The sequence below is a fragment of the Ailuropoda melanoleuca genome, chromosome 16 (genome assembly GCF_002007445.2).
Source record: "Ailuropoda melanoleuca isolate Jingjing chromosome 16, ASM200744v2, whole genome shotgun sequence".
Taxonomy (NCBI): Eukaryota; Metazoa; Chordata; class Mammalia; order Carnivora; family Ursidae; genus Ailuropoda; species Ailuropoda melanoleuca.
The window spans coordinates 76,848,565-76,872,633 of NC_048233.1; the positions used below are offsets into that span (position 1 = coordinate 76,848,565).

Genomic DNA, 24,069 nt, shown 5'->3' on the forward strand with positions numbered 1-24,069 from the left:
CGCTCCCGGAGCTCCCTTCTCAGCCTGCTGTCTCAAGCGTGCGGGTCCGCGGTCTGTCCACTCCCCCTTGCAGGTGGCTACCGCTTCCCGGCGCCCTGACACGGCGGCTCCCTCCCCCTTCTGTTTAGCTTCCGATATCTGTGCGCGGTTTCACGGCTCCCCGCTTCGTACCTCGATACTCAGCGCTGGAGATGTTCATTTGTAGAGATCCAGATGTATCTTCCTGTGTCTCAGGCTGATTCCGTGGATATTCCTGCTGGTCTGGTACCTATCCAGCTCAACTCAGGGGACCGGCCGAAAAAGGGGTCCCCTACTCCTCCGCCATCTTAACCCGATCTCTCTCTATTGGCAATTCTAACATGACAATACACACTAAACCTTTACTAGGAAAACACAGAGAAAGAAAGTGGCTTCCTGCTGCAAAAGTAGGGTTTCTAACTTCATTAACTAGAGGCAAGTATAGTGAGTAGCTCTGAATGCCTCTCATACTTTTTCTTATTCCATTGATACAACCCAAATTTAAGTGAAATAATAAACACTTTTTTTCTTTTAAAATAAATTCTACCTTTCTGTACTTCAATCTCAGAAAATATGTTGTGTCTATGGTGTATTGCAAATTCTTATTTAGTCTTGACAACATATATGATTGTACCTCTTTCCTTCTTAGATTTGTAGAAGTGTCTTGTTGTAGCTCCTATTTACCAATCATATAAATTAGCTGAATATCTCCAGGCCTTTGTAATAATATGTTTAAAACTCCTATACAAAATGCCTCAGTTATCTTAATAGTCAAAGGAAACAACAAGAAAAAATTACTTAAGAAATAATTGCATATATCTATATATATAACCTTTTAGCCTTTGGTTCAATAAAATGGAAACTTTTAAAGATAAACTAATGATATAGTAAAAAAAAAAATCTTAACACACAAAGTTAGTTCCTTTGCTCTGAATGTGTTCACAAGAAAACAGGATACCTTATTTGAAATGCGCTATAGAGGTAATTAAAAGTCATAAAGAACAGGCTATTATTTATGGATGCTTACTGTTTGAACAGTTGTGATTGTATAAATATCTTTCTCCTTATTAAACCAGAGTACAGACTGAGATGTGAAGAGTATTTCATAATTAGCAATGTCAGAATTGAGCTCTCAGGAAAAGAAAGAACCAGGCTGGCATTATGAGGGAAGCTCCTAGTTTGAGGGCAGAGTACAGAAAAGAGTAAGGAAATTAGGTGTACTATATTTGAGTGTGTTGTGCAAGTCAGGATATACACTATCAAATTTGATATCTGCACAGAATAAGTAATCAACCAAAGCCCTCAATTCATCTTTTGCTTTCAGAGGTAATTTTGATATGCCATATCATTCTCATGGCATTTTTCACTTCTGCATTCCTCAGCGTGTAGATGAATGGGTTGAGAAAAGGGGTCCCAATAGTATAAAATACAGTCACCATCTTGTCCATGGGGAAAGTGGTTGGGGGGCGTGTATATATGAATATACATGGACCAAAGAATAAGATTACTATGATGATGTGAGTAGTACAAGTAGAGAGAGCTTTTTTCCTCCCTTCTGCACTGTGGTTTCGCAGCGAATGCAAGATGATAATGTATGAGATCATCAGAATCACAAAACCACTTGTTGTAATGGCCCCGCTGTTAGACACCATCAATAGGTTGATCACATATGTGTCCATGCAAGCAAGTTCCATCAACGGCTGCAAATCACAGCAGTAATGATCAATCAAATTGGGTCCACAGAAAGGCAATCTCAAAGCCTGGATAATCTGGGTTATAGAATGGATAAAAGCTCCTATCCATGCAATAGCAATCAAGATGGTGCAGACCTGCTGGCTCATGATGGTTGGGTACCGTAATGGCTTACAGATGGCCACATAGCGATCAATGGCCATGAGGATGAGCACAAAGATCTCCATGCCACCAAAAAAATGTAGTGCAAAGACTTGAGTCATGCACTCATTGTAAGATATGATTCTTTTTGCAGAGAGTGAATCCACAATTAGTCTGGGGGCTATGGAGGTTGAAAAGCAGGAATCAGCAAGGGACAAATAAAATAGGAAAAAGTACATAGGGCTCCCAAGTGTCCGGCTAGACTTGATGGTCACAAGAATAAGCAAATTCCCTACCATGGTTCCCACATAAAAAATGAAGATGATTACAAATACCATTTTCTTTTTCATAGGATCTTCGGTCAATCCTAATAGTATGAATTCAGTTACACTGTTATTTTGCTGCATTATTTCAGAAAAAGTGGAGAAAGCATTGGTTAGAAATAATTAATCTGCAAAGAAAGAAATATTATGAAATGATTACTCCATTTGGAGATCAAATCCATATGCTTGATCATGAATGTGCCACTTACCAGTGTGTAATCTCTTACTTTCTATGTTGTTTTCTTCTGAATAAAGTGGAAATCATAATATTTATTCACAATTTATTCACCTGATTGCTTATGGAAACAATGAAATACATCAATAATGAAAGAGTACCTGATTCTTCAGGCATAATAAACATTAATTTAGGGGATTTTGTGTGGGAGGGTATCTTTCTGAAGTGAATGTCTTTCTTCAGTTTAATATAAAAGAGATAGAACAAGAGAAAAACAATATTAAGCAGTGAACATTCAGTCAATTGGTAAAGTTCATCATGAAATTTATTTTAGTCTGATACCTTAACTGTTTATTTCCTGTTATTTTAACTCCTAATAGTTTCTAGTTGTTTAGAGTTCTAAATTCAGCTTCTGTCATAAAATTTTGTACTTTTGAAATTATGCTATGTTGTCCAAAGTGAATTTCTTCTCCTTATTCAGTATTTTAATTGGTCTTTCAGCATATTTTGTTAAGATACAAGGAGAGACTGTGACTAAAATATAGGATAAATAGAGAACATGTGACATAAATCAAAGTATTCTTTCAAATTTCATGTTATTTTAAGCACCAGGGATTTAGAAAATGAACTAAGGAAGCTTCAAGTCATAGCTGAAACTTTTCAGTAGAATTCTTGGAATCTATGTTTTGAGTGTCCCATACCCTCACTTCAGTAAGAGAAGATAGAAACAGGAATGGGACTAATATTTATTTATATATACCAAAAGTGGAAAAATCCTTATCTGTCCTCATCACATATATTTTCCATATAATAGCACAATTAAATGCATAAGTGCCAAGTCATTTAAGTAGATTTACAACATGTATTACACACAGAAGCATAATTTTCTCAAATACAAATGAATTTCAGAGATCATTCTTTAAGAACGGAGTGCATAGGGTGCCTGGGTGGTTCAGTCAGTTAGGCGTTGCACTCTTGATTTCCACTCAGGTCATGATCTCAGGGTTGTGGGATTGAGTCCCATTCCAGGCTCCACATTGGGCATGGAGCCTGCTTAAGATTCTCTCTCTCCACCTCTTTCTCCCCCTTTCCCTTTTTGGGCTCTTTCTCTCTAAACAAAATCTTTAAAAAAATGCAAATGAACATGGGCAAAAGAACTGATTTCAAGACAAACTCTTCTTCTTAAACATATTTTGAAAATATAATCAATTTCATTCATAGAAAAATACATTCAAATTTAAATTCCAATTATATATCTTTTCACTTACCAGATTAACAAAGTGACCTTTTTGATAAATGCCTCTTAACAAATACTGCTGAAAATGATGTGGGAGACAACTGATCCCACACATTTTTGATAGGAGTTTATGGGGGTGCAATCTTTCGGGGAGTGATATTCAGCATTGATGATATTTCAATGGCACTTAGGCTTAGGTCTAGTGTTTCCATTTGGTGCAAGTAATCTCATTCACAGGCACAAAGACAATCACAGCAGTCCTTTCCACATTGGCAAAAGGTAAGAAACAACTTGAAGCCCATCAGAAAGGAAGCTGAATGAATCAGGGATAGTAGTTTATGCAATTATCAATAACAATGAAGTAGATATGTACATAAATAGTTTTAAAATATGTTGTAAAGTGAGTTTAGGACTGTATGCAGAGGATGGTAATATTTTCTTTCACATCAGGATAATATCACACACACACACACACACACACACACACACACACACACACGGACTCATATCAATTAATTGTATTTAAGATAGAACCAAAATAGCATAATATTTGTGACTTGGGGTGGGGGAATTGATTTCTTGATACACAGTTGGGAGGATTACTTACCTTTTAAAATATTCCCTTTGGACATTGAATATATATCATAATCATGCTGCATTAAAAATAAAAGCTTCAAAAACTTTCTCTTAGTAGATGGTTGGTTGATCATATTGGCATGTTACTGGTTCATAACAACTGTCTTCTGACATAAGCTGCATAAACAGTAAGATTCCCAGGGCCAGAATAAGATTTAAATGCTTGTGTTAGAGGGTGAGTCAGCTGTAGAGACAGTTCTGGACTCAAGGGTCATTACCACATCATACCCCAACCACACTGCCAATCATACAGGTTCCCCTGCATTCTTAGGAGTTTGCCAGATATGCCCTTAGTCCAACTCTTCAGCAGACAGGAATGAAAACTTATTTGTCGTTTTTAACAGTTAAGTAATATAATAAGATATCTATCTATCTACCAATCAATCCGTCCATCTACCTATTGATCTATTATCTATCATCTATCATCTATCTATTATCTATCATCTATCATCTATATAATAGAGATCTAGACTGATACATCTGTACATTTCACATAATAATAGATATAAGAGTGGCATACATTTAAAAGGAGTAACATAAGGCAGGTAATTTTTATCTGGTCACTGCTGAATTTAACATCTAGAAAAAAGTACATATTTAATAATAAGTATTCATAAAGTAAATGAAAGAATTAAGAGAATTTCCTATTGATTCAATCCAATAGTGTTTTGTCCTATTCAATACGCAGTTACCATTGAAAGGTGAAGCCTGCTTCATCCAAAGTAAAATCATCATCTCCATGGAGCATTTTCTGGAACCCTCAAGTAGATATAATTGCTATTTTCTTCTCTCTCCACCAGGATCTGCTGTGCATTTCTCTTATTCTTTCTTCTCAGTTTCAATTGTAATCTTCTAGGAAATTCCCTAAACTTTCTATCCTTCTACAAATGCCTTTTATGTGTCAGATGCACACTGTGGCATTGATTAGATACATTTTCTCAGAGTATTAAATACACTTATGTTAATCACCTACACAAATCTTACCAGTTTTGATAAGAGCTTATGGAAACATTAGTATGTTCAGTAGTCCTCTTTTCTTCTCAAGGTAATTTGGCCACTATTTGCTCAAATGAAAATAAAAAAAAAAGTTTGTAAAATCCTGTCTGATCTTTATATGTCACTGAGGCTCAGGTTATTTCCTGCAAACCAGAAGACAAAGTTTCTCTGGATTCTGCCCACACTCTATGAAACCGACCCTCACGTGGACTGTTGACTGGGAAATGCTTCTCTTTTGCCTTTCCTGCAGGAGTATTTAAACATGAATGTTGAGAAATATAGGAGTCTAGGGAAGGTCATTCCCTAAAGTGTTCCTTCCCTTTTGATTAAGAAGCATGAGCCAGATGTAATAAAGAACTTAATCTTCATTATTTATTTTTAGATTATGGGTAAAAGGTGATCTCTTCTTTCAATTAAAGGGGTTTATTTGGACAATAAATGATGTCTTTTGGCTAGAATAATAATTAAAAAAAAACAGTGAATATATAGTGATCTTGTGCCCAGAACACGGTTCCTGATACCATTATCCAAAAATGAATTAGGACTTTTTAAATAAATGGCTGACTCTAGGTCTGGAACAGGGAAGACACAAGATGAACCGGAACATCTTGTAATGCTAGAAGGTAAGGAAGTGCTAACACACACACACACACACACACACACATTCTCACATGCAGACACACACACACAAGTACACTCACACTGTAATGCAAATATGCCAAAGAGAAACAAGTACCAATAGGAAGAGCCCCCAGTCCCAAAAGGTGAAAAAAAATTAGGAACAAAATCAGTGACACTGAATTGAAATAGAACTCATAGTTTAAATAATCCACAAGTTCATAATGATATTTAAGAGCTAACTAAGTAACCAATAAATAGGGGATAATAAAAAAATCTCCCATCAAAAAAATCCCTAATGATATTGTAGGTACTCTTCTTTCAAAGGGTTATGGGATAACTCTCAGTCTCTTATTTGTGCACTGTACTCAATTGAATTCCTTCCAAAAGATTCATTGTGAATGGGGCAAGGGAAGTAAATTTACAGAGGAGAAACATGGCACACACTACCTCAACCAGGTGATCAAGGTTAACGTCAATGGTGATGGGACACAATTAATGTATGTATCCACTAGCATGATGTGATGCAAATGACACTTTGCCTCTGTGACCTTTCTCCTAATAACCCGTAACCCCAGTTCAATATTGAGTAAAATAACAGACCCCAAATGAAGGATTTTATATAAAATGTCTGACTAGGTCTTTTAAAAATTGTCAAGGTCATTAAAAGCAAGAAAAATTAAGGGGCGCGTGGTTTGCTCAGTCAGTTAAGCCTCCCGCTCTTGTTTTAGGCTTAGGTTATGATCTCAGGATCCTGGGACTGAGCCTCTCATGGGGCTTCACACTCAGCAGGGAGTCTGCTTCTTCCTCTCCCTCTGCCCTCCCCTACTGGCACTCTGTTTCTCTCTCTAAATGAATAAATCTTAAAAAAAAAAGTTATACTTTTTTTAGTATTTTTTTAAGTATACTTATTGTGATGGGCACTGAGTAAATTATAGAATTATATGTATGCATGTATGTCTGCATGTATTTAATTATTATTTTTAATTATTTGTCAGAAAGAGAGAGCACAAGCAGGTAGGGGGAGTATAGGCATAGGGAGAAGCAGGCTTCCTGCTGAGCACAGAGCCCCATGCTGGGTGTATCCCAGGACCCTGGGATCATGACCTGAGCTGAAGGCACAGACCTAAACTACTGAGCCATCCAGGTGTCTTGAGAATTGTTGAATCTTTTTTTTTTTTTACCCACCTGAAACCAAGCTAAAGCTGTATATTAATATTAGTTGAGATAAATAAATAAAAGAACACTCAGAGAAACTGTCACTCTCTGTAGCTACTGAAGAAGACATGACAACTGGATGTGATGTCGCATCTGGATGAGATTCTGGAGAGAAGAAAAATGGCATTAGTTAAAATCAAAGTAATCTGAAAAAAGTATGGGTATTAGTTAAAAATAATGTGTTCACATGAAGTGAATGAGTTGTGACAATTGTACCATACCATGTAAGATGGTAACAGGGGAAACTGAGTACAGAGAACATGGGAACTCTGTATCATTTCCACAATTTCTCTGTAAATATAAACCTGCTATAAAATATAAGCCTTGTTAAAAAGAAGCAGCTTATTTTATTTAATATGTCATCAAAGTTTATCTGTCTTGTAGCATGGGTCAGCAGCATTCCTTCTTTTTAAAGCTGAATAATACTCCATTCTACGTGTATCAAAAAATAATGCACAGTCTATGTCCCATGTTGAGTCTGAAGACCAGAAATTGCTGTAAACTGGTAAGAGTTGAGGTCTCAGTTCAGGTCCGTCGGCAGGAGGCTGCTGTAGAATCAGGAAGAGTTCATGTGTCCGTGTGCAAGCCATGAGACAGGGAGAGTTAATGGTTCAGTTTGAAGGCTCTCAGGCAAGGAAATTCCATCTTACTCAGGAGAGGTTAGGCTTTTGCAATTTTCAGGCCTTCATTTGGTTGGATGAGGACATTACTTTAGTGAGAAAAATCTACTTTATTCAGTTTACCAATTCAAAAGTTAATATCATTCAGAAAAATCTCTTAGTCACAACCCAAAATAATAGTCGAACAGGTATTTGAGCACACTGTGGCCCAGGCAAGTTAACATATAAAATTAACGAGTACAAGTCCACTGTTTATCCACTAGTATTTATACACATCCCCTGAAATCATACTTGATCTCCAAATAAAGAAAATACAAGGTCATAATTGCACCTAACATCATACAACTATCCTGCATACAACTGAAAATGCACTGGAACCTCTACAAAAAGGTAAGGCAATTTTGGGGGGTTGATTTTTACTTTCTCCTTGATATTCTGTTAGTTAAATACTACGATGGAAAATAAAAATACTAACATTCTATGACAGAAAGCTAATATATCTTCTGTTACATGATAAGGTAATAAGAAAAGGAACAAAACAAAGATTTGCTTTACATATATTCACACACACAAGCATAGTCATAATGTAAGGAGTAAATATAATAATTACAGTCTTCATTTTTCTAACAGTCACATGGTTAATTTATAATTACTTTCTTCTGTTCCTCATTCTGTATTCAATGTGCCTTCAGCAAGTAGGAAAGCTGGTCATGGTTCTTAGCTAGTGGGGTAACACAGACCTTCATTAGTGAAGGGTCTCGGTCCTTAGTAGTTCTGCCTGGATTGGGTTGTTGTAGTTTTCTATTGACCTTATCATAGAGCATGGTGATACTAATGGTGGTCCCATGGGATATCCTGCATTCTAGATATGTTCTTCCTTATCTCCATTGTGGAGTAGTAGTCCAATTTCCCTGTGGTTGCCAGGATAAATCACCCCAGCCAGCACAACAGCTATGTCTTTGCCTGTAGATTCAAAGACATGAGCTGCCCAAAGTGGTCCGGGAGCAGTCTTAACACTCTGTTTAATAGAATCTTGTGTCTCTTGCTAGAAGCACTTCACTTTGGAGTGAAGACCTTGAAGCAAGAAGAGCATAAGTAAATGGGAGCAGGAAGCAAAAATTTTGCTATTGGGTCACTAAGGTTAATAATGCCTGGTGCCTCTCGCATTTCTATCCTTTAATTACAGGACCTGGCTATGGGAGGAAGAGCAACATGTGATGGGTGCTGATTCAGAGCATATATGGCTTTCCAAAGAACTGAAGACTCTTGCTCCAACCCTGGAGCTTATTGCTACCTAGGTTGTATTATAACTAATTCTGCAAAAGGTCATTCCACCACTTTACCAGACCGATTGCTTCAACAGAGAGGGAAATGTAGTAAGACCAGTGAATTCCATGAACATGGACCCATTGTGGCACCTTATCTGCTGTGAAATGAGATTGCTGACCACAAGCAATGCTGTGTGAAATGCTGTGAATGTGGATAACACCGAGATCAAACTGCGTCACTCACTGGTTCAAAGTCTTCCCAATGATTGCCCCACAGTATTTAGCAGTAAGCCTTAACATGATTACGAGACCCTTCTTCATTTTCCATGTTCCTCTCTCTCCAGGTTCATATCCTGCTATTTACCTTTTTTAAGCTCATTGTCTAGCACATTGCCTGGCACCTGGTCAGAGTTCAATAAATAATTGTTGATTAAATAGATGGATTAACAACCGTAGCCACACTGAATTCCTGAGGTTACCCGTGTACTGATTTTCACCCCCTGGCCTTTGTTATGTATTCTGTCTGGTAAGAATGCTCCCAGTTGGGGCGCCTGGGTGGCACAGCGGTTAAGCGTCTGCCTTCGGCTCAGGGCGTGATCCCGGCATTATGGGATCGAGCCCATCAGGCTCCTCCGCTATGAGCCTGTTTCTTCCTCTCCCACTCCCCCTGCTTGTTGTTCCCTCTCTCGCTGGCTGTCTCTATCTCTGTCAAATAAATAAAAAAATAAAATCTTTAAAAAAAAAAAAAAGAATGCTCCCAGTTCAACTGATATGAACATATTCAATCTGCTGACTTGATTTCAAGTTTCAGGTTCCATGTTGTATGTCCTTTCACCTTGGAACCTTTCCTGACCCTCGTTCTTTGGTGTATATCCCTTAAACATGTTTTCATTGCACCCTGTGAAGCCACTACCTTACCATTCATAACACCGTGTCGTCATCTTCTGTTCCTCTCTGGGTGTCTCTCAGTGCATCCAAAGCTCTGTGAAGGCAAGACCCAGGCTCCTCTCTATTCACTTTTGAAGCCCCATTAAAAATCAATGTGTCTGATATATTCTTTGGGCTCAAGGAACTTCTGTTGATTAATGAGTGAGGGATGGAAAGAATAAATGGAATATATTTATCCTGAAGTTGTTTTGTGTGTAGATGGAGCCACATATTTTTAAAAATACCTTTTTGTAATGAAATGTTACCAAAAAGTAAACTAATTTTAAACAAAGTGCGTTTATCAAAGAGATCTAGCTAGAATTCTCAGAGTCTGAATCAAGAAAAATAGGAAAAAATTACCTACACCCCAGTATTTTTTTCTCTACATTTTATTGGCTTTATTCACCTTCCTTTATACTTTTATTTTTTATTCAGTATTTATCGTGCACCAGACATTTTTCTACTTGTAGAAACTATTCTTAGTTATCAGGCAAGAACTTTATGGAGTATAAGTGTATATTACAAAATAGAAATTCTTGTCTGACTTTAATCTTTCATTTGAGGAGTTGCATTTTCTAATAGCTTATCATCATAAGATGGGTGACATGAACAATACAAAATGATTCTGTAGCCTACAAGGAAATTTGGAAACAGGTATAATATTCTTTACCTACCCCTTAAGGGTTAAGTGGGCCTTTGCTTTTATATTCCTAAAGTAGTTACACACCACAATATTATAGTGGACATATTATCATCAACTATGATAAAAAAAAATCAGCAGAGTTGTTAATGAGATGTTCATAGAATTTAGTTATATGAAATTAATTAATATACATATAATATGTAATTATATATACCTACATATAATTATGATATATATGTGTATATAATAATATAACATGCATATGTATGCTATATGTAATAAGTACATATTAAAATATCATATATTTTATATTACACATAATATATGTGGTATTAAGCAAATCTCTAGTTCAATAAATGGTATCTATTATAATCATCTTTCTATCATCATTGTCTGGCACTGTATCACAGCATTTAAGAGCATGTCCTGAGAAATCAGGTAGATTCTAATTACTGACTCTTCAGTATATTTATTTTGATGCTTTCCCCTTTCTGTTTCTTAACCTATAAAAATGGCTATAATAGTAGTGCCTCCTTTTTTCAATTGTTATAGAGATTGCTGCTCAATCAATACCAATATATTTTTAGTTATTAAATTATGATGACAGCTTAGGAATCCATACATATGTGAATTAAGCTAGTAAAACAAAGCACCAATTTAGTAGAATTATTTAAATATGCAAAGAGTGATCCAGGGTTAGGGTTATTTTTCCTTTTCTTGAACCCATGTCTGTTCTTTTCAATGCAAAACCTTTGATTCATAGAAGTCATTTTTTTCTTTATTTCATAGGTATTCCTTCTCAAGATCATCCAACATGTCCTTTTGACCTTTGCGTGAGTTGCATCAATGTGGACATCCAGGCACATTTACTTGTCACCTAAAATAGCTTTATTACTACACAATTTCCTAATGGCATTTTTCATCTGATCATTTCTTAAGGTATAGATTAAAGGATTTAACATAGGCGTTATCATAGTATAGAACACTGCAACTGCTTTATCAATAGATAAAGTAGCTGCGGGTCTCATGTACACAAATATGCATGGCACAAAGAATAGGACGACCACTGTGATGTGGGAGACGCAGGTGGAGAGGGCTTTGCGCCTTGCCTCCAAGCTGTGGCTCCTTAGCGAACGCAGAATGACCACATAGGAGACCATCAAGAGGAGGAAGTTTAACACACAGATGAAACCACTGTTGGCAGCAACAAAGAGCCCTAGAGTATGGGTGTCAGTGCAGGCAAGATTGAGCAAAGGGTTCAGATCACACATAAAGTGATCTATGACATTAGGGCCACAGAAAGGTAATGGGATGATAAAGAGGATCTGTATGGTTGCATGTAGAAAGCCTCCGACCCACACCACTCCCATTAGCAGGCCACATACGCGCCGACTCATGATGGTCATGTAGTGCAATGGCTTGCAGATGGCCACATAGCGGTCATAGGCCATCACTGTAAGCAGAATAACATCAGCACCTCCAAAAAAATGTTCTCCAAATATTTGGATAATACAGGCATTGAATGGGATGGTCTTCTTCTCACGGAGTGAATACAAGATCGGTGTAGGGGTATTGACAGAAGAATAGCAGGCATCAATGAAGGAGAGATAGGCCAAGAAAAAGTACATGGGGGACCCCAATAATGGGCTGGCAGTGATAGTGACCACGGTGAGCACATTTCCTACCATAGAGATGATGTAGATGACCAAAATCACAATGAATATGATTTTCTGCATATCTGGATTCTCTGTGAGCCCCAGTAGAACGAACTCTGTCACATTGTTCCTATTCTCCATCATTTCATATTATGGTTAATTACACTACCTGAAAAAGAAATCCCTTTTGATTAACATAACTTGATTTTATTAAGCCTCTTCATCTCATAAATAGTAAATGCCTAGATTCTACTGAGTTGTGTATTCTCATGAGATTTTTGAGATAGAAAGTAGTTCTGAATTCTTGAAGATGGTCTGTGTACACTTCATTGTCTGAGATGGCTAAGAGCCTATCTTGAAGTGGTCGTACTAGCAGCTAAGTTTGAAAATAGTGATAGAAAATGGATGTCAAGCCAATGAATATAGAGTTAGAAATTTTCCTTTATCCTTAGGATGTGGGGACCCATGGAAGGTAATTGAGGGTAAGAGTGAAAAGATGAAGAGGAGTTGAAAGAAGTGTGATTCTTGCATATAAGTCTGGTAAAGATCTTTGTGTGCCTTGATGACGTCAGATCAGATTCAGTAAAGGGATTCAAGCCAGGGACAAAAAGCCCAGTATCAGACTGTTTATAGTAGTCGACAAAAAGTGTAACAGGGTGTTTCTTATGAGAATGTAATAAAAGCTACTACAAAAGAATTGATAATGTATGTTGTCAAATCCAATAACTTTATAATAGCTGATAAATATATTTTTAAATGATTGATTGCTATGTGCATGGCATGGCAGCAATCTGTGGGAATAGTATTATTTAACCATTTTGCAAATGAAGAAACAATTGCAGAGACTGATGTTAACAGTAATAATAATATCAACTAAAGCTTACTAGTTACTTGTTGTGTTTTGTTTTTGCGGAAATGTCATTGTTTAATCCTCACTACAAACTTGTGAGATAGTTGCCACTATTATTTTATACTTCTTTTACACAGAAGGAGATACAAATGTAGAATGTAGAGAAGAAGTTAAGAATCTTGCCCAAGTTCAAGCAGATAATAAAAGGTAGAACCAATATTAGATCAAATTGTATTTGTTAAATTCCCCCCAAATTTTTAATCCCTGCCCAACATTTTTATGTTATAATAAGCAATGTTGAACTAGTAATCTGCTTTTGATATGACCATAATAGTTCTAATGACTTTAATGTTATTTCAGAAAAGTGTACATGAGCCAATTTCATGAATGAGCACACACACACATACACATGCACACATATTGGAATCCCTAAATATTAATAAAAATGTGGTGCTGCTTTCATTGAAGAGCACTTTTACTTTGACCTCTTATGCAGTCCCATTTCCTGCCTTCCCAATCCGCTTACAAGCATGGGTCCCTAGATTTTTCTGGACAATATTGAAAATGACTATGACAGTGGTTAAGTGTGGTGCATGGGTTTGAAAATCAGAGAGACTAGCTTAGAATCTTGCCTTTTGCACTTGCCACTTCTTTTATCCAGGGTACATTTCTTGGCCTCTTACAACCTTACTTCCTCATCCATGAAGTGAGAATGACCATATCTATATCCCAAGTATTATGAGAATTGAATGAGGAAACATACATGAACATATCCACCTCATTACTGTGGGCACATAGGAACTTTCACCTATTTTTTTGACTGTGTATGCAGCTAGGAGATAAGAAGAATTGGTATTTTGAGTGAATTACAGAGAAACATTTAAGCATGCAATAAGCTCAGGAAGACCCATCTCCAATTCTACTTTTCAAGAAGCCACAGAGACTCACATTATCCATAACAACTGAACTCAGGAAGGGCTGTCCCTGGTCTTGCTTGGATTTAATGACTGGTGATTTATGTCATTTATTACTCATATTTATGCTTTTTTGTTGTGGAGTGTATTTACATTAGATTTTCATGTTCATGATTAATTTTGAGTGTTAATGGAGGTGTCTCATGGTGGAAGAAAATGCCTGGTGTCAGAGACCTGGGTCCTACAAATTGCCTAATCTGTATGAGCCTCAAAGTTTTCATTTGCCCAATTAGGTTAATATTTAACAACTATCTTTTGAAGAACTGGTGTGTGGATAAAATATTATGGTATTTGAAAAACGTTGAAACATATTGATTACTACATAAAGAACACATCAACCTTTAAGATGCTTCAACACTACTGAAAAACTTACCTTATAGACTTAGATTATCTTAATGATGTCTCGTGGTTTTCAGAAATAATTCCATCTTCAAACTGACCTCTCCTTGGATAGGAAACTTACAATATGAAATATATGACACACTCAGACAATTTTGGTAATCTGATAACCAATCAACAGTTCTTGAGAAAGTATTTCTGTAAGCCTAAAATTTCCCTCTTAGCCTAAAGCCTCAAAATTCTTAATAGAAAATCTGGGATTTGCATTTAGAATGAATCCTTTAGAAACACTATAGAGACATGATCTCCAGATGGCTCTGGTCCCATAGGAAAGAGGCAAGAAATGTGGAGGAAGAACTTTCAAAAGGTTCATTCCTAGCATAATGAATCTTGCTCTGGAAATGTGAAACCCTGCACAACACTTTAACCTGGCACTGCATGGATATTTAAAGAGGTTTCCAAAAAGATTCAAGGACCTCAGCTTATAGCTGCTGCTTTCTCTCTCTGGAATTAATTATCTCCTTTGATGGAAAGACTTTGTCTTAGAAGCAAGTGCGCTGAAGAGACATGTTTGAGAAACATCCAATTTTGAATAGGGAATTGCATTCCCTGTACTTGGAGCCCAAATATGAGAAAATCCCCTTTCTCTTTGTGAACTTCGGTTTCTAAGGAAGTTGAATGTCAGGTGAATAGGAAAATGGCATAATTTCAGTGTGGGGACCTATGATGCACTTAACTTATTGACTCAGGTCCCCGAGAGAACTTCTGCCCCCTTAACAATATTAAAACTTTTCTTGAAACATGCTATTGATTGCGTCAGAGCTAGAGCAGTGAGGGCAGAAAAATCAGTGGAATGCAGGCATTAAACTCCTTGACTCCAAAAACTGTTTACCCGGTTCATCAGAGGGTTATGGAAGGAACAGAAACTCTAATAGGCTCCCAATTAGTAATCTCTGGATCTCACGGTTTGGTCAGTAAGGAATAGTACGCAACATTAAAATTGGGGTGATATCAAAATACAAGCAGAAAGTTTTAATTTTAACCACAGGCATTGTTCCACACTCTTGCCACTTGGTATTATTATTTTCCTTTTAGTCATTCAAGGAGCTATTTGTGATATATTATTGTGATTTTAATTTTCTCTCCCTGATGACTAATGATATTGAGCATTTTTTTTCGCATTGTTTGCCATTTGTATATATCTTTTTAAGTTTTTATTTAAATTCCAGTTAGTTACCATTCAGGGTAATGTAAGTTTCAGGTGTACAATATAGCGATTGAACAGTTCCTTACAACATCTGGTACTCATCACAAGTGCTCTCCTCAATCCCCATCACTTATAAAACCAATCTCCCCCACCCACCACCCTTCTGGTAACCATCACTTTGTTCTCTAGCAGTAAGAGTCTGTTTCTTGTTTTGCCTATCACTCTCTATCTGCCCCCCCCCATACTGGTTTGTTTTATTTCTTAAATTCCACATATGAATGAAATCATATGTTATTTGTCTTTCTCTGACTGACTTATTTCAGTTAGGATAATACTTTCTAGCTCCATCCATGTCACTGCAAATGGCAAGATTTCATTCTCTTTGATGGCTGACTACTATTCTATTCTATATATATATATAGATAGATATCTATCTATCTATCTATCTATATATATATAGTATATATCACATTACATATATATTTGTACACATTATATACATATATGTATATGTGTATCACATCTTCTTTATTCATTCATTAGTTGATGGATAGTTGGACTGTTTCCATAATTTGGCTATTGTGTTAATGCTGCTATAAATATTAGGGTGGATGTATCCCTTTGAATTTGTATTTTTGTGTTTTTGTATTCTTTGAGCAAATACCTAATAGTGCAATTTCTGGAATGTTGGATTGCATCCGTAATATATCTAGAACTTATGAAACTCAACACCAAATAACAGATAATCCGATTAAAAAAGGGACAGAAGACTTGAATAGACATTTTTCCAAAGAAGACATACAGATGGTTAACAGAAACATGAAAAGATGATCAACATCACTGGTCATCAGGGAAATACAAATCAAAACTACAATGAGATATCACCTCACACTTGGCAGAATGGCTAAAATCAACAATACAAGAAACAAGAGATGTCGGTGAGGATGTAGAGAAGGGGGAACCCTCTTGCCCTGTTGGTGGGAATGTAAAGTGATGCAGCCACTCTAGAAAACAGTATGGAGTTTCCTCAAAAAGTGAAAAATAGAACTGCCCTATGATCCAGCATTTGTATATTTTTTTGGAAATTTCTTTTCAAGTCCTTGGGCAATATAAAAATAGTAGCTCTGGGTTAAGCATCTGCCTTCGGCTCAGGGCGTGATCCCAGTGTTCTGGGATCGAGCCCCACATCAGGCTCCTCTGCTATTAGCCTGCTTCTTCCTCTCCCACTCCCCTTGCTTGTGCTCCCTCTCTCACTGGCTGTCTCTATCTCTGTCGAATAAATAAATAAAATCTTAAAAAAAAATAGTAGCTCTGGGTTTCTTATTACCAAAATGTGTTATTTATATAATCTAGATATAGGTATTTTTGTCATATATATAGCTTACATATAACAAAGAGTATATATTTATATATAATTTATATATAAAATTATATATATATAAATTGTATATAATATAAAATGCTTATATGTAAGTTTTGTCTACATATATATGTATTTTTGCGTGTGTGTGTCTCTCTCTCTCTATAGATAGATAGACAGATAGATAGATAGTTTTTTTCTAGTCCATGCATTGCCTTTTCATTTTAAAATGATGACATCCAGGGTGCTGGGTGGCTCCGTTGTTAAGTGTCTGCCTTCAGCTCAGGTCCTGTTCTCAGGGTCTTGGGATCAAGCCCTGGGTTGGGCTCCCTGCTCAGCAGGGAGCCTGCTTCTCCCTCTCCCACTCCCCCTGCTTGTGTTCCCTCTCAAGCTGTCTTTGTCCAATAAAAAAATAAAGTCTTTAAAAAAACAAAATAAAATCGTGACATCCAATGAGCAAAAGAGTTAAAATATTAAAAAGTTGCAATTTTCAGGTTTTCTTCTGGTTTATGCTTATTGTGTGATATTAAGCAAATAATGATCTACCCCACGATTAAAAATACTCTTTCTAGTATTTTTGTAGGTTTATCTTTTAACATCTAGGTCTCTGACTCATTGTGAGTTAATTTTTGTGTATGGTGTTCGGTAGAAGTTGAAGTTCATTTACTTCTCAGATGAATGTCCAATAGACCCAGCATCCTTAGTTGAAAAAAGTCAATTCTTTCCTCCATTCAATTACCTTGACATCATTGTAAAAATATCATGCATTTAGGTCTATCTATGAACATTCTATTGTTTCAATGATCTATATGCTCATCCTTAGAGCAATACCACACAGTGTTGATTATGGGAGCTTAATATAAATATTTTATTTAGCTAGAATAACTGTTCTCTACACCCCTACCCCCGGTTTTACATATAAGTGATAGCATACAGTATTTGTCTTTCTCTTTCTGGCTTATTTTATTTAGTGTAATGCTTTCCGGTTTTACCATGTCATTGTAAATGGCAAGATTTCCTTATTTTTAAGGCTGAATAATATTTACCTTTGTTATTCATTTATCTATTGGAGCACATTTGTTTTTTCCCAATATATTGGGTGTTGTAAAAAATGCTAGAATAATCATGGGTGTGCAGATGTCTCTTCAAGATACTGATTTTAAAACTTTTTTCTTTCTTTCTTTTTTCTTTCTTTCTTTCTTTCTTTCTTTCTTTCTTTCTTTCTTTCTTCTTTCTCTTTCTTTCTTTCTTTCTTTCTTCTTTCTTTCTTTTTCTTCCTTCCTTCCTTCCTTCCTTCCTTCCTTCCTTCCTTCCTTCCTTCTTTCTTTCTTTCTAGGTAGGCTCCATACCCAATGTGTGGCTTGAGTTCATGGCCCTGAGATCAAGAGCCACGTGCTCTACTGACTGAGCCAGTCAGGTGCCCCCAAAATACTGATTTTAAGTCTTTCAAATATACCCAGAAGTAGAATTCCTAGATCTTATATATATGGTAGTTCATTTTTTATTTTTTGAAGTCTCACCATATTGTTATCCATAATGGAAATGCGTTTTTGTATTCCCACCAAGATGTGTAAGGGTTTCCTTTTGTCCATATTCTTACTAACATTTGTTATCCCCTGTGTTTGTTTTATTATAACAATCTGAGCAGGAGTGAGGTGATATTCAGTTGTGGTTTTGATTTACATTTCATTGAGAGGTAGTGATGTTGAGCACCTTTTCATATATCCTTAGATGATTTATATGTCTTCTTTGAAAAAAAATGCTATTCAAGTCTTTTGCCCAATTTTAATTGGATTATTTATTTATTTATATCATTGCTATTAAGTTGTATTAATTCATTATATTGTTTCTTTTATTTTATTATCTTTGTAAACCCTTATCAGATACACGTTTTGTGAGTATTTTTTCCCATTCTGTGGATTACTTTGAAGGGACTGTTTCATTTTCTGTGCAGAATTCTTTGGTTTAATGTAGTCTCACTTGTTCATTTTAGATTTTGTTGCCTGATTTTTTTTTTTCTGTCTAATCCAAGAAATTCTTTGGAATACTAGTGTCCAAAATCTTTTTCCTTCTGTTTTCTTTCTTTCTTTTTTTTTTTTTTTGAAGATTTTATTTATTTATTTGACAGAGATAGAGACAGCCAGCGAGAGAGGGGAACACAAGCAGGGGGAGTGGGAGAGGAAGAAGCAGGCTCATAGCAGAGAAGCCTGATGTGGGGCTCGATCCCATAACCCCAGGATCATGCCCTGAGCCGAAGGCAGACGCTTAACCGCTGTGCCATCCAGGTGCCCCTCCCTCTGCTTTCTCTTGGGAGGTTTATTTTATTAGGTCTTACATTTAACTCTCTGATTCACTCCAAGTTAATTTTGTGATTTGATTTTGTGAGATAGATAGGGATAGTTTTATCTTTTCCTATGAAAAATGCCATTGGAATTTTGATCAGGATTGCATTGAATCTATAGATTGGTTTGGGTTGTGTGGATATTTTCACAATATTATCTTTCTAATCCATGAACATGGAATATCTTTCCATTCATTTGTGTTTTCTTCAGTCTGTTTCTACAGTGTCATGGTTTTCAGTCTACATCTTTTCACCTTCTCAGTTAAATTTATTCCTAAGACTTTATGGATTTTGAAGCTATTGTAAATAGGATTGCTTTCTCTTTTGTCTTTCACGGTGTTTCTTGTTAGTGTATAGAAACGCACTTGATTTCTGTATGTTGATTTTTTATCCTTCAACTTGATTGAATTCATTTATTGGTTCTAATATATATTTTCTTTTGGTGGAGTCTTCAGGATTTTCTATATATATCAGATCATCTCTTTTGTGAATAGACAGATTTACTTCTTCCTTTCTTAAGAGGATGCTTTTATTTATTTTTTAACCTAATTTGTCTGGCAAAAATTTGTAGTAAAATGTTGAATATAAGTAGTGAGATTGAAAATCCTGGCATTGTTCTGACGTTATGGGGAAAATATTTTGTGAATTATGATTGTTTGTTTCTTTAGTGATTTTTCTAAATTATTTTTTGAAATCTGTATCCTTTGCTATGTGTTGAAATCAAACTGTCTCCTCTATTAGGAATGACATATGGAGGAACATGAATGGAAAAAATAGTGTTTTACATATTAAATGGAGCAGTATAAGAAAACATGTTTAAAAATATTTTTGCTACTCCCCAGAAGTATAACCACTGGTAAGAAGACATAGGGAGACATATTTTTATTGTTTTCCCATATGAAATAAACTAATGTATTCATCAGGAAAATGGGAAGGGTTGCCATATTTTTTCAGCAGTGAAGATTTCAATCCAAGTCCTATCTGTCATCTTGTAACAGGATTGTAAAACTACAAAAACTATATAACTTCAGTGGTTGGTGGCCAATGCTGTGATCATATGTCTATTAAATAGAATGGTATAAACCAGACTCAATCATACTGAAACTGGGAAGGGTCTGGTTCTAATAATTATTGGTCATTTCTCTCTAAGGATCTAGGAGTAGGCTCTTGGAGCTTCTCTGGTTGGGATTGACCCTAAGGAGCTTTTGTGAACATGAATAAATTTATAAAGGCATTGGTAGAAACTTCAATACTATTTCATAAACCCCACTTCTTAGTCTTTGAGCATAATAAGATCTGTCAGCTTTTACCTTCTTAGGGACCTCAGACCTTCAGTAGAACTAACATTCCTTGGTATTCAAGACATTAGCACAAAGACACAAATGAAAGAATGTAGTGGAAGAAAGTAACAAATGGAAAATATTTATTTATTTCAGTGTTTTCTAAACTTATTTCAAATTTAGATCCATTTGCACCAATTAGTAGAACAGACAAGGGCATATATTCAAAGGTATGGCTCCTAGGATTTAATTGTCTCATAGTCCTCTTGTGCTCTAAGAACATCAAGTATCATCCAGTCCTGCTGTTTCCAGTCTAAGTGCTCAGATGTGTTATACAGTCATACAATTGTGAGATGAGCTTGTTAAAAATACAGATTTTTGCATACCACATAACCATGGCCTAACAGATTAGAAACTCTCAGCACAGATACTGTTACCTGTTCAATAGTGTCTCCCAAGCACTCCCATAATCTAACAAGGTAGAGAAACACTGATCTAGTCATTATTAAAAACTGAGTAAACGGAAGTCCATTGAGATTCCAAGCTGAGATATTAAACATGACCCATAGTGTGGTTCCAGGGACAGTGTTTCTTAATTATAACTTCTAATCCAGATATGGTGCTGCTTTTGGTCTTTCTTACCTTTAACTCTGTGAAAGCATCCACTTCTGAGATAATTTTTTAAAGAACTGTGTACTGTTCTTAATATAATCTATACACATGTGCACAGTCCACCACTAACACTAACCTAGGTATAGGCAGTCACTTGAATAATCAGATTTGTGCAAAAGACAATGGAACAATGAGAGGGATAATCAGTGATGTGTTCATTTGTTGTAGGAAAAGAAAGCTCTGAATGCATGAAATGAAATAGAGATGTGTGATGAATGGCTCACTGTATTCAGTAAAGCTGCTTAGTTCAAACATTGGATGAAATACAGTTTCCCAGCTATGCATTTCAGGATTTTATTTGCCCTGTTGATAGAATCAAGTGGCCTACTCATCACAGTTCTCTTTGTTTTCATTCAGTTTCTTTAGTTTTTTCATTTAGTCACTTTATGTTAATTGGGGAACACTGGCTACAGGCAAGAGAAGATTAGTCAATTAGCAGAAGCAGATGAATGGGATGTTAGCATCACAATAGTGATCTTAGAGGTAATTTATTTCCCCAATTTCCTTCCTGTTTGGGTAAAGACAATGAGTCCTACAGATTGGAAAGCTTTCTCCCAACAGTAGAAGAGGACAGGTCTTCTGTGTTTTAAACTCCTTTTATCTCTTTCACATACTGCACATACCTTGCTTCTCTTTGCAACCTTGCTAGGTTTAGTTTCCACTGTGTTTTGGCGGACTTAGAGCACCATAGTTCAGATCTGTTATTTTTCCTATATCCTTTTGTGCATGCAACATATACATATGGAGTGCTCAGTATGTTTCTATCACATTTCTAAATGCTAGAAAGTGGCTTAAATACTTCATAGTAAACTCTCAGTTTAAGAAACATGAGAGACTATGGACTATGAGAAACAAACTGAAGACTTCAGAGGGGAGGGGGTGGGGGAAGGGGATAGACGTGACGGGTAGTAAGGAGGGCACATATTGCATGGTGCGCTGGGTGTTATACGCAACTAATGAAGCATCAAACTTTACATCGGAATCTGGGGATGTACTGTATGGTGATTAACATAATATAATAAAATAAAATTAAAAAAAAAAAAAAGACAAATGACAGAAAGACCAAAATAGGGAGGAGAATACAATGGTGCTGAGAATGACAATGCTGAGCTTCTGGGCTTGATACGATCTGTGGCCTAGATCATTCAGAAAATGCATCTACTTATGAAATACTAGAACAACAGAAGCCACAAAAATAATAATGATAATGATAAATAATACCCCACATGTGTAGAATGTGTTATTTTCTCTTTTGCTCCTCCAAAAACCCTGTGAGGTTTTTATTACTATCTTTGTTGAACATATGAGAAAATTTAAGATCATCCAGGTTAAATTGTTCCTTTCAAGTATTTACCATTAACCTCTGAGAAAACCTTGCTGCCTTACAGTCTTTTCATTGCGTTCTCGAGTTCTTCTTTTCTCAGGGACATAGATCAGGGGATTTAACATGGAGGTGATAATGGTGTAAAATACAGCCACCATCTTATCCTCTGAAAAGGTAGTATCAGGACGCATATACATGAGAGTACAGGGGCTAAAAAAGATGATGACCACAGCAACGTAGAAGCCACAGATAGAGAGTACTTTGTGCCTGCCTTCTGCTGAGTGTTTTCTCAGGGACATCTGGAAGATGGTACAGAAAATTATCAGGACTACAGTGCTCCCCAGAGCAATGTTACCACAGTTGGCTGTCACGACAATGCCAACAACATATGTGTCTGTGCAGGCAAGTTTCAGCACAGGGTGGACATCACAAAAGTAGTGCTTGATATCATTGAGTCCACAAAAGAGTAACTGGACTACCAGAGCCACTTGGATAATGGAGTGTAAGAACTGACCTATCCAGGTCCCCAGCAACCTTTTATTGCATCGGTCCCAGTCCATGATAATCATACAGCCTAGGGTTTTACAGATATCCGAATAATGGTCATAGGCCATTATAGTAAAGACGAAGATCTCCATGTAACCAAGACAATACACCCTAAAGAGTTGCAGCAGGCACCCCACAGAGGAGATAGTTTTGCTCTTGGCTCATATGTCAACAAACATTTTGGGAGCTGTGACTGAAGAGTAACAAATATTCACAAAAAACAAGTTGTTGAGGAAGAAATACATGGGAAACTTGAAAATTTCACCCATGTAAACAGTCAGCATGATGAGGAGGTTTTCCAGAGAATGACTTTGTAGAAGAAAGAAACCACCAAGAAGCAAACTTCTTCAAACTCTAGGTTCTGAGAAAGACCCCAGAAAATGAATTCAGTTACATTGTTCATTTTTTTCCATGGAATTATTATAGCACAGCAAGTTCCCAAGAGACAATGAAATTACCTAAAAGATAAAAACATAACAAGAATAACAAAATTTATTTATGATTCAAAATAAATGAGAATCCTAGTAGAGACAAGTGGATAAATGGGTAATTGCTGCTCCTTGACATGCATAATTAGTGAAATTGAGGTGTACATATTTTTATCATCTTACCTCCATGTTTAGTCCATTCATTCATAGTAGATGAGGAAACAAACTCCGGAGACATAAAGCAAATTATCTAATCAAAAATCTAACCAAGAAACTCAGTTTTTTAAGGCTTATTTTTATTTGTTTGTTTTTAGAAATTTAGTAATTCTAATTCTATATAAGACAGCCAACTAATTTTGAAACAATTCAGTGTTGGGGGGATATGGTAATGTTCATATATCTGAAAAGCTCATCTTACTTTTGTTACAGAAGTGAAAACATGTCCCCATATTTTCCCTTCTGAATAGTGCCAGGAGTGTTGATGTAGCTAGTTGAGTATGGGCAATCTCTGCAGGTTCTTCTTAGAATACTCTGACCATTGAGTACATAAATTTATGATCCTCTATTTGATATCAGGCTCT

The 24,069-nt window shown here is 36.2% G+C and overlaps 2 protein-coding genes and 1 pseudogene across 2 annotated transcripts; all 3 read right to left on the reverse strand.

Moving 5' to 3' along the window:
- Positions 1-1,325: 1,325 nt before the first annotated feature.
- On the reverse strand, positions 1,326-2,258 carry LOC100478779 (olfactory receptor 4C11). Its single transcript, XM_002929985.4, has one exon. The coding sequence runs from the start codon at positions 2,256-2,258 to the stop codon at positions 1,326-1,328; it is 933 nt and encodes a 310-aa protein (XP_002930031.1).
- A 9,120-nt stretch (positions 2,259-11,378) lies between these two features.
- LOC100478526 (olfactory receptor 4C46) lies at positions 11,379-12,311 on the reverse strand. Its single transcript, XM_002929984.2, has one exon. The coding sequence runs from the start codon at positions 12,309-12,311 to the stop codon at positions 11,379-11,381; it is 933 nt and encodes a 310-aa protein (XP_002930030.2).
- A 10,261-nt stretch (positions 12,312-22,572) lies between these two features.
- On the reverse strand, positions 22,573-23,469 carry LOC100478271 (annotated as a pseudogene).
- Positions 23,470-24,069: the final 600 nt, after the last annotated feature.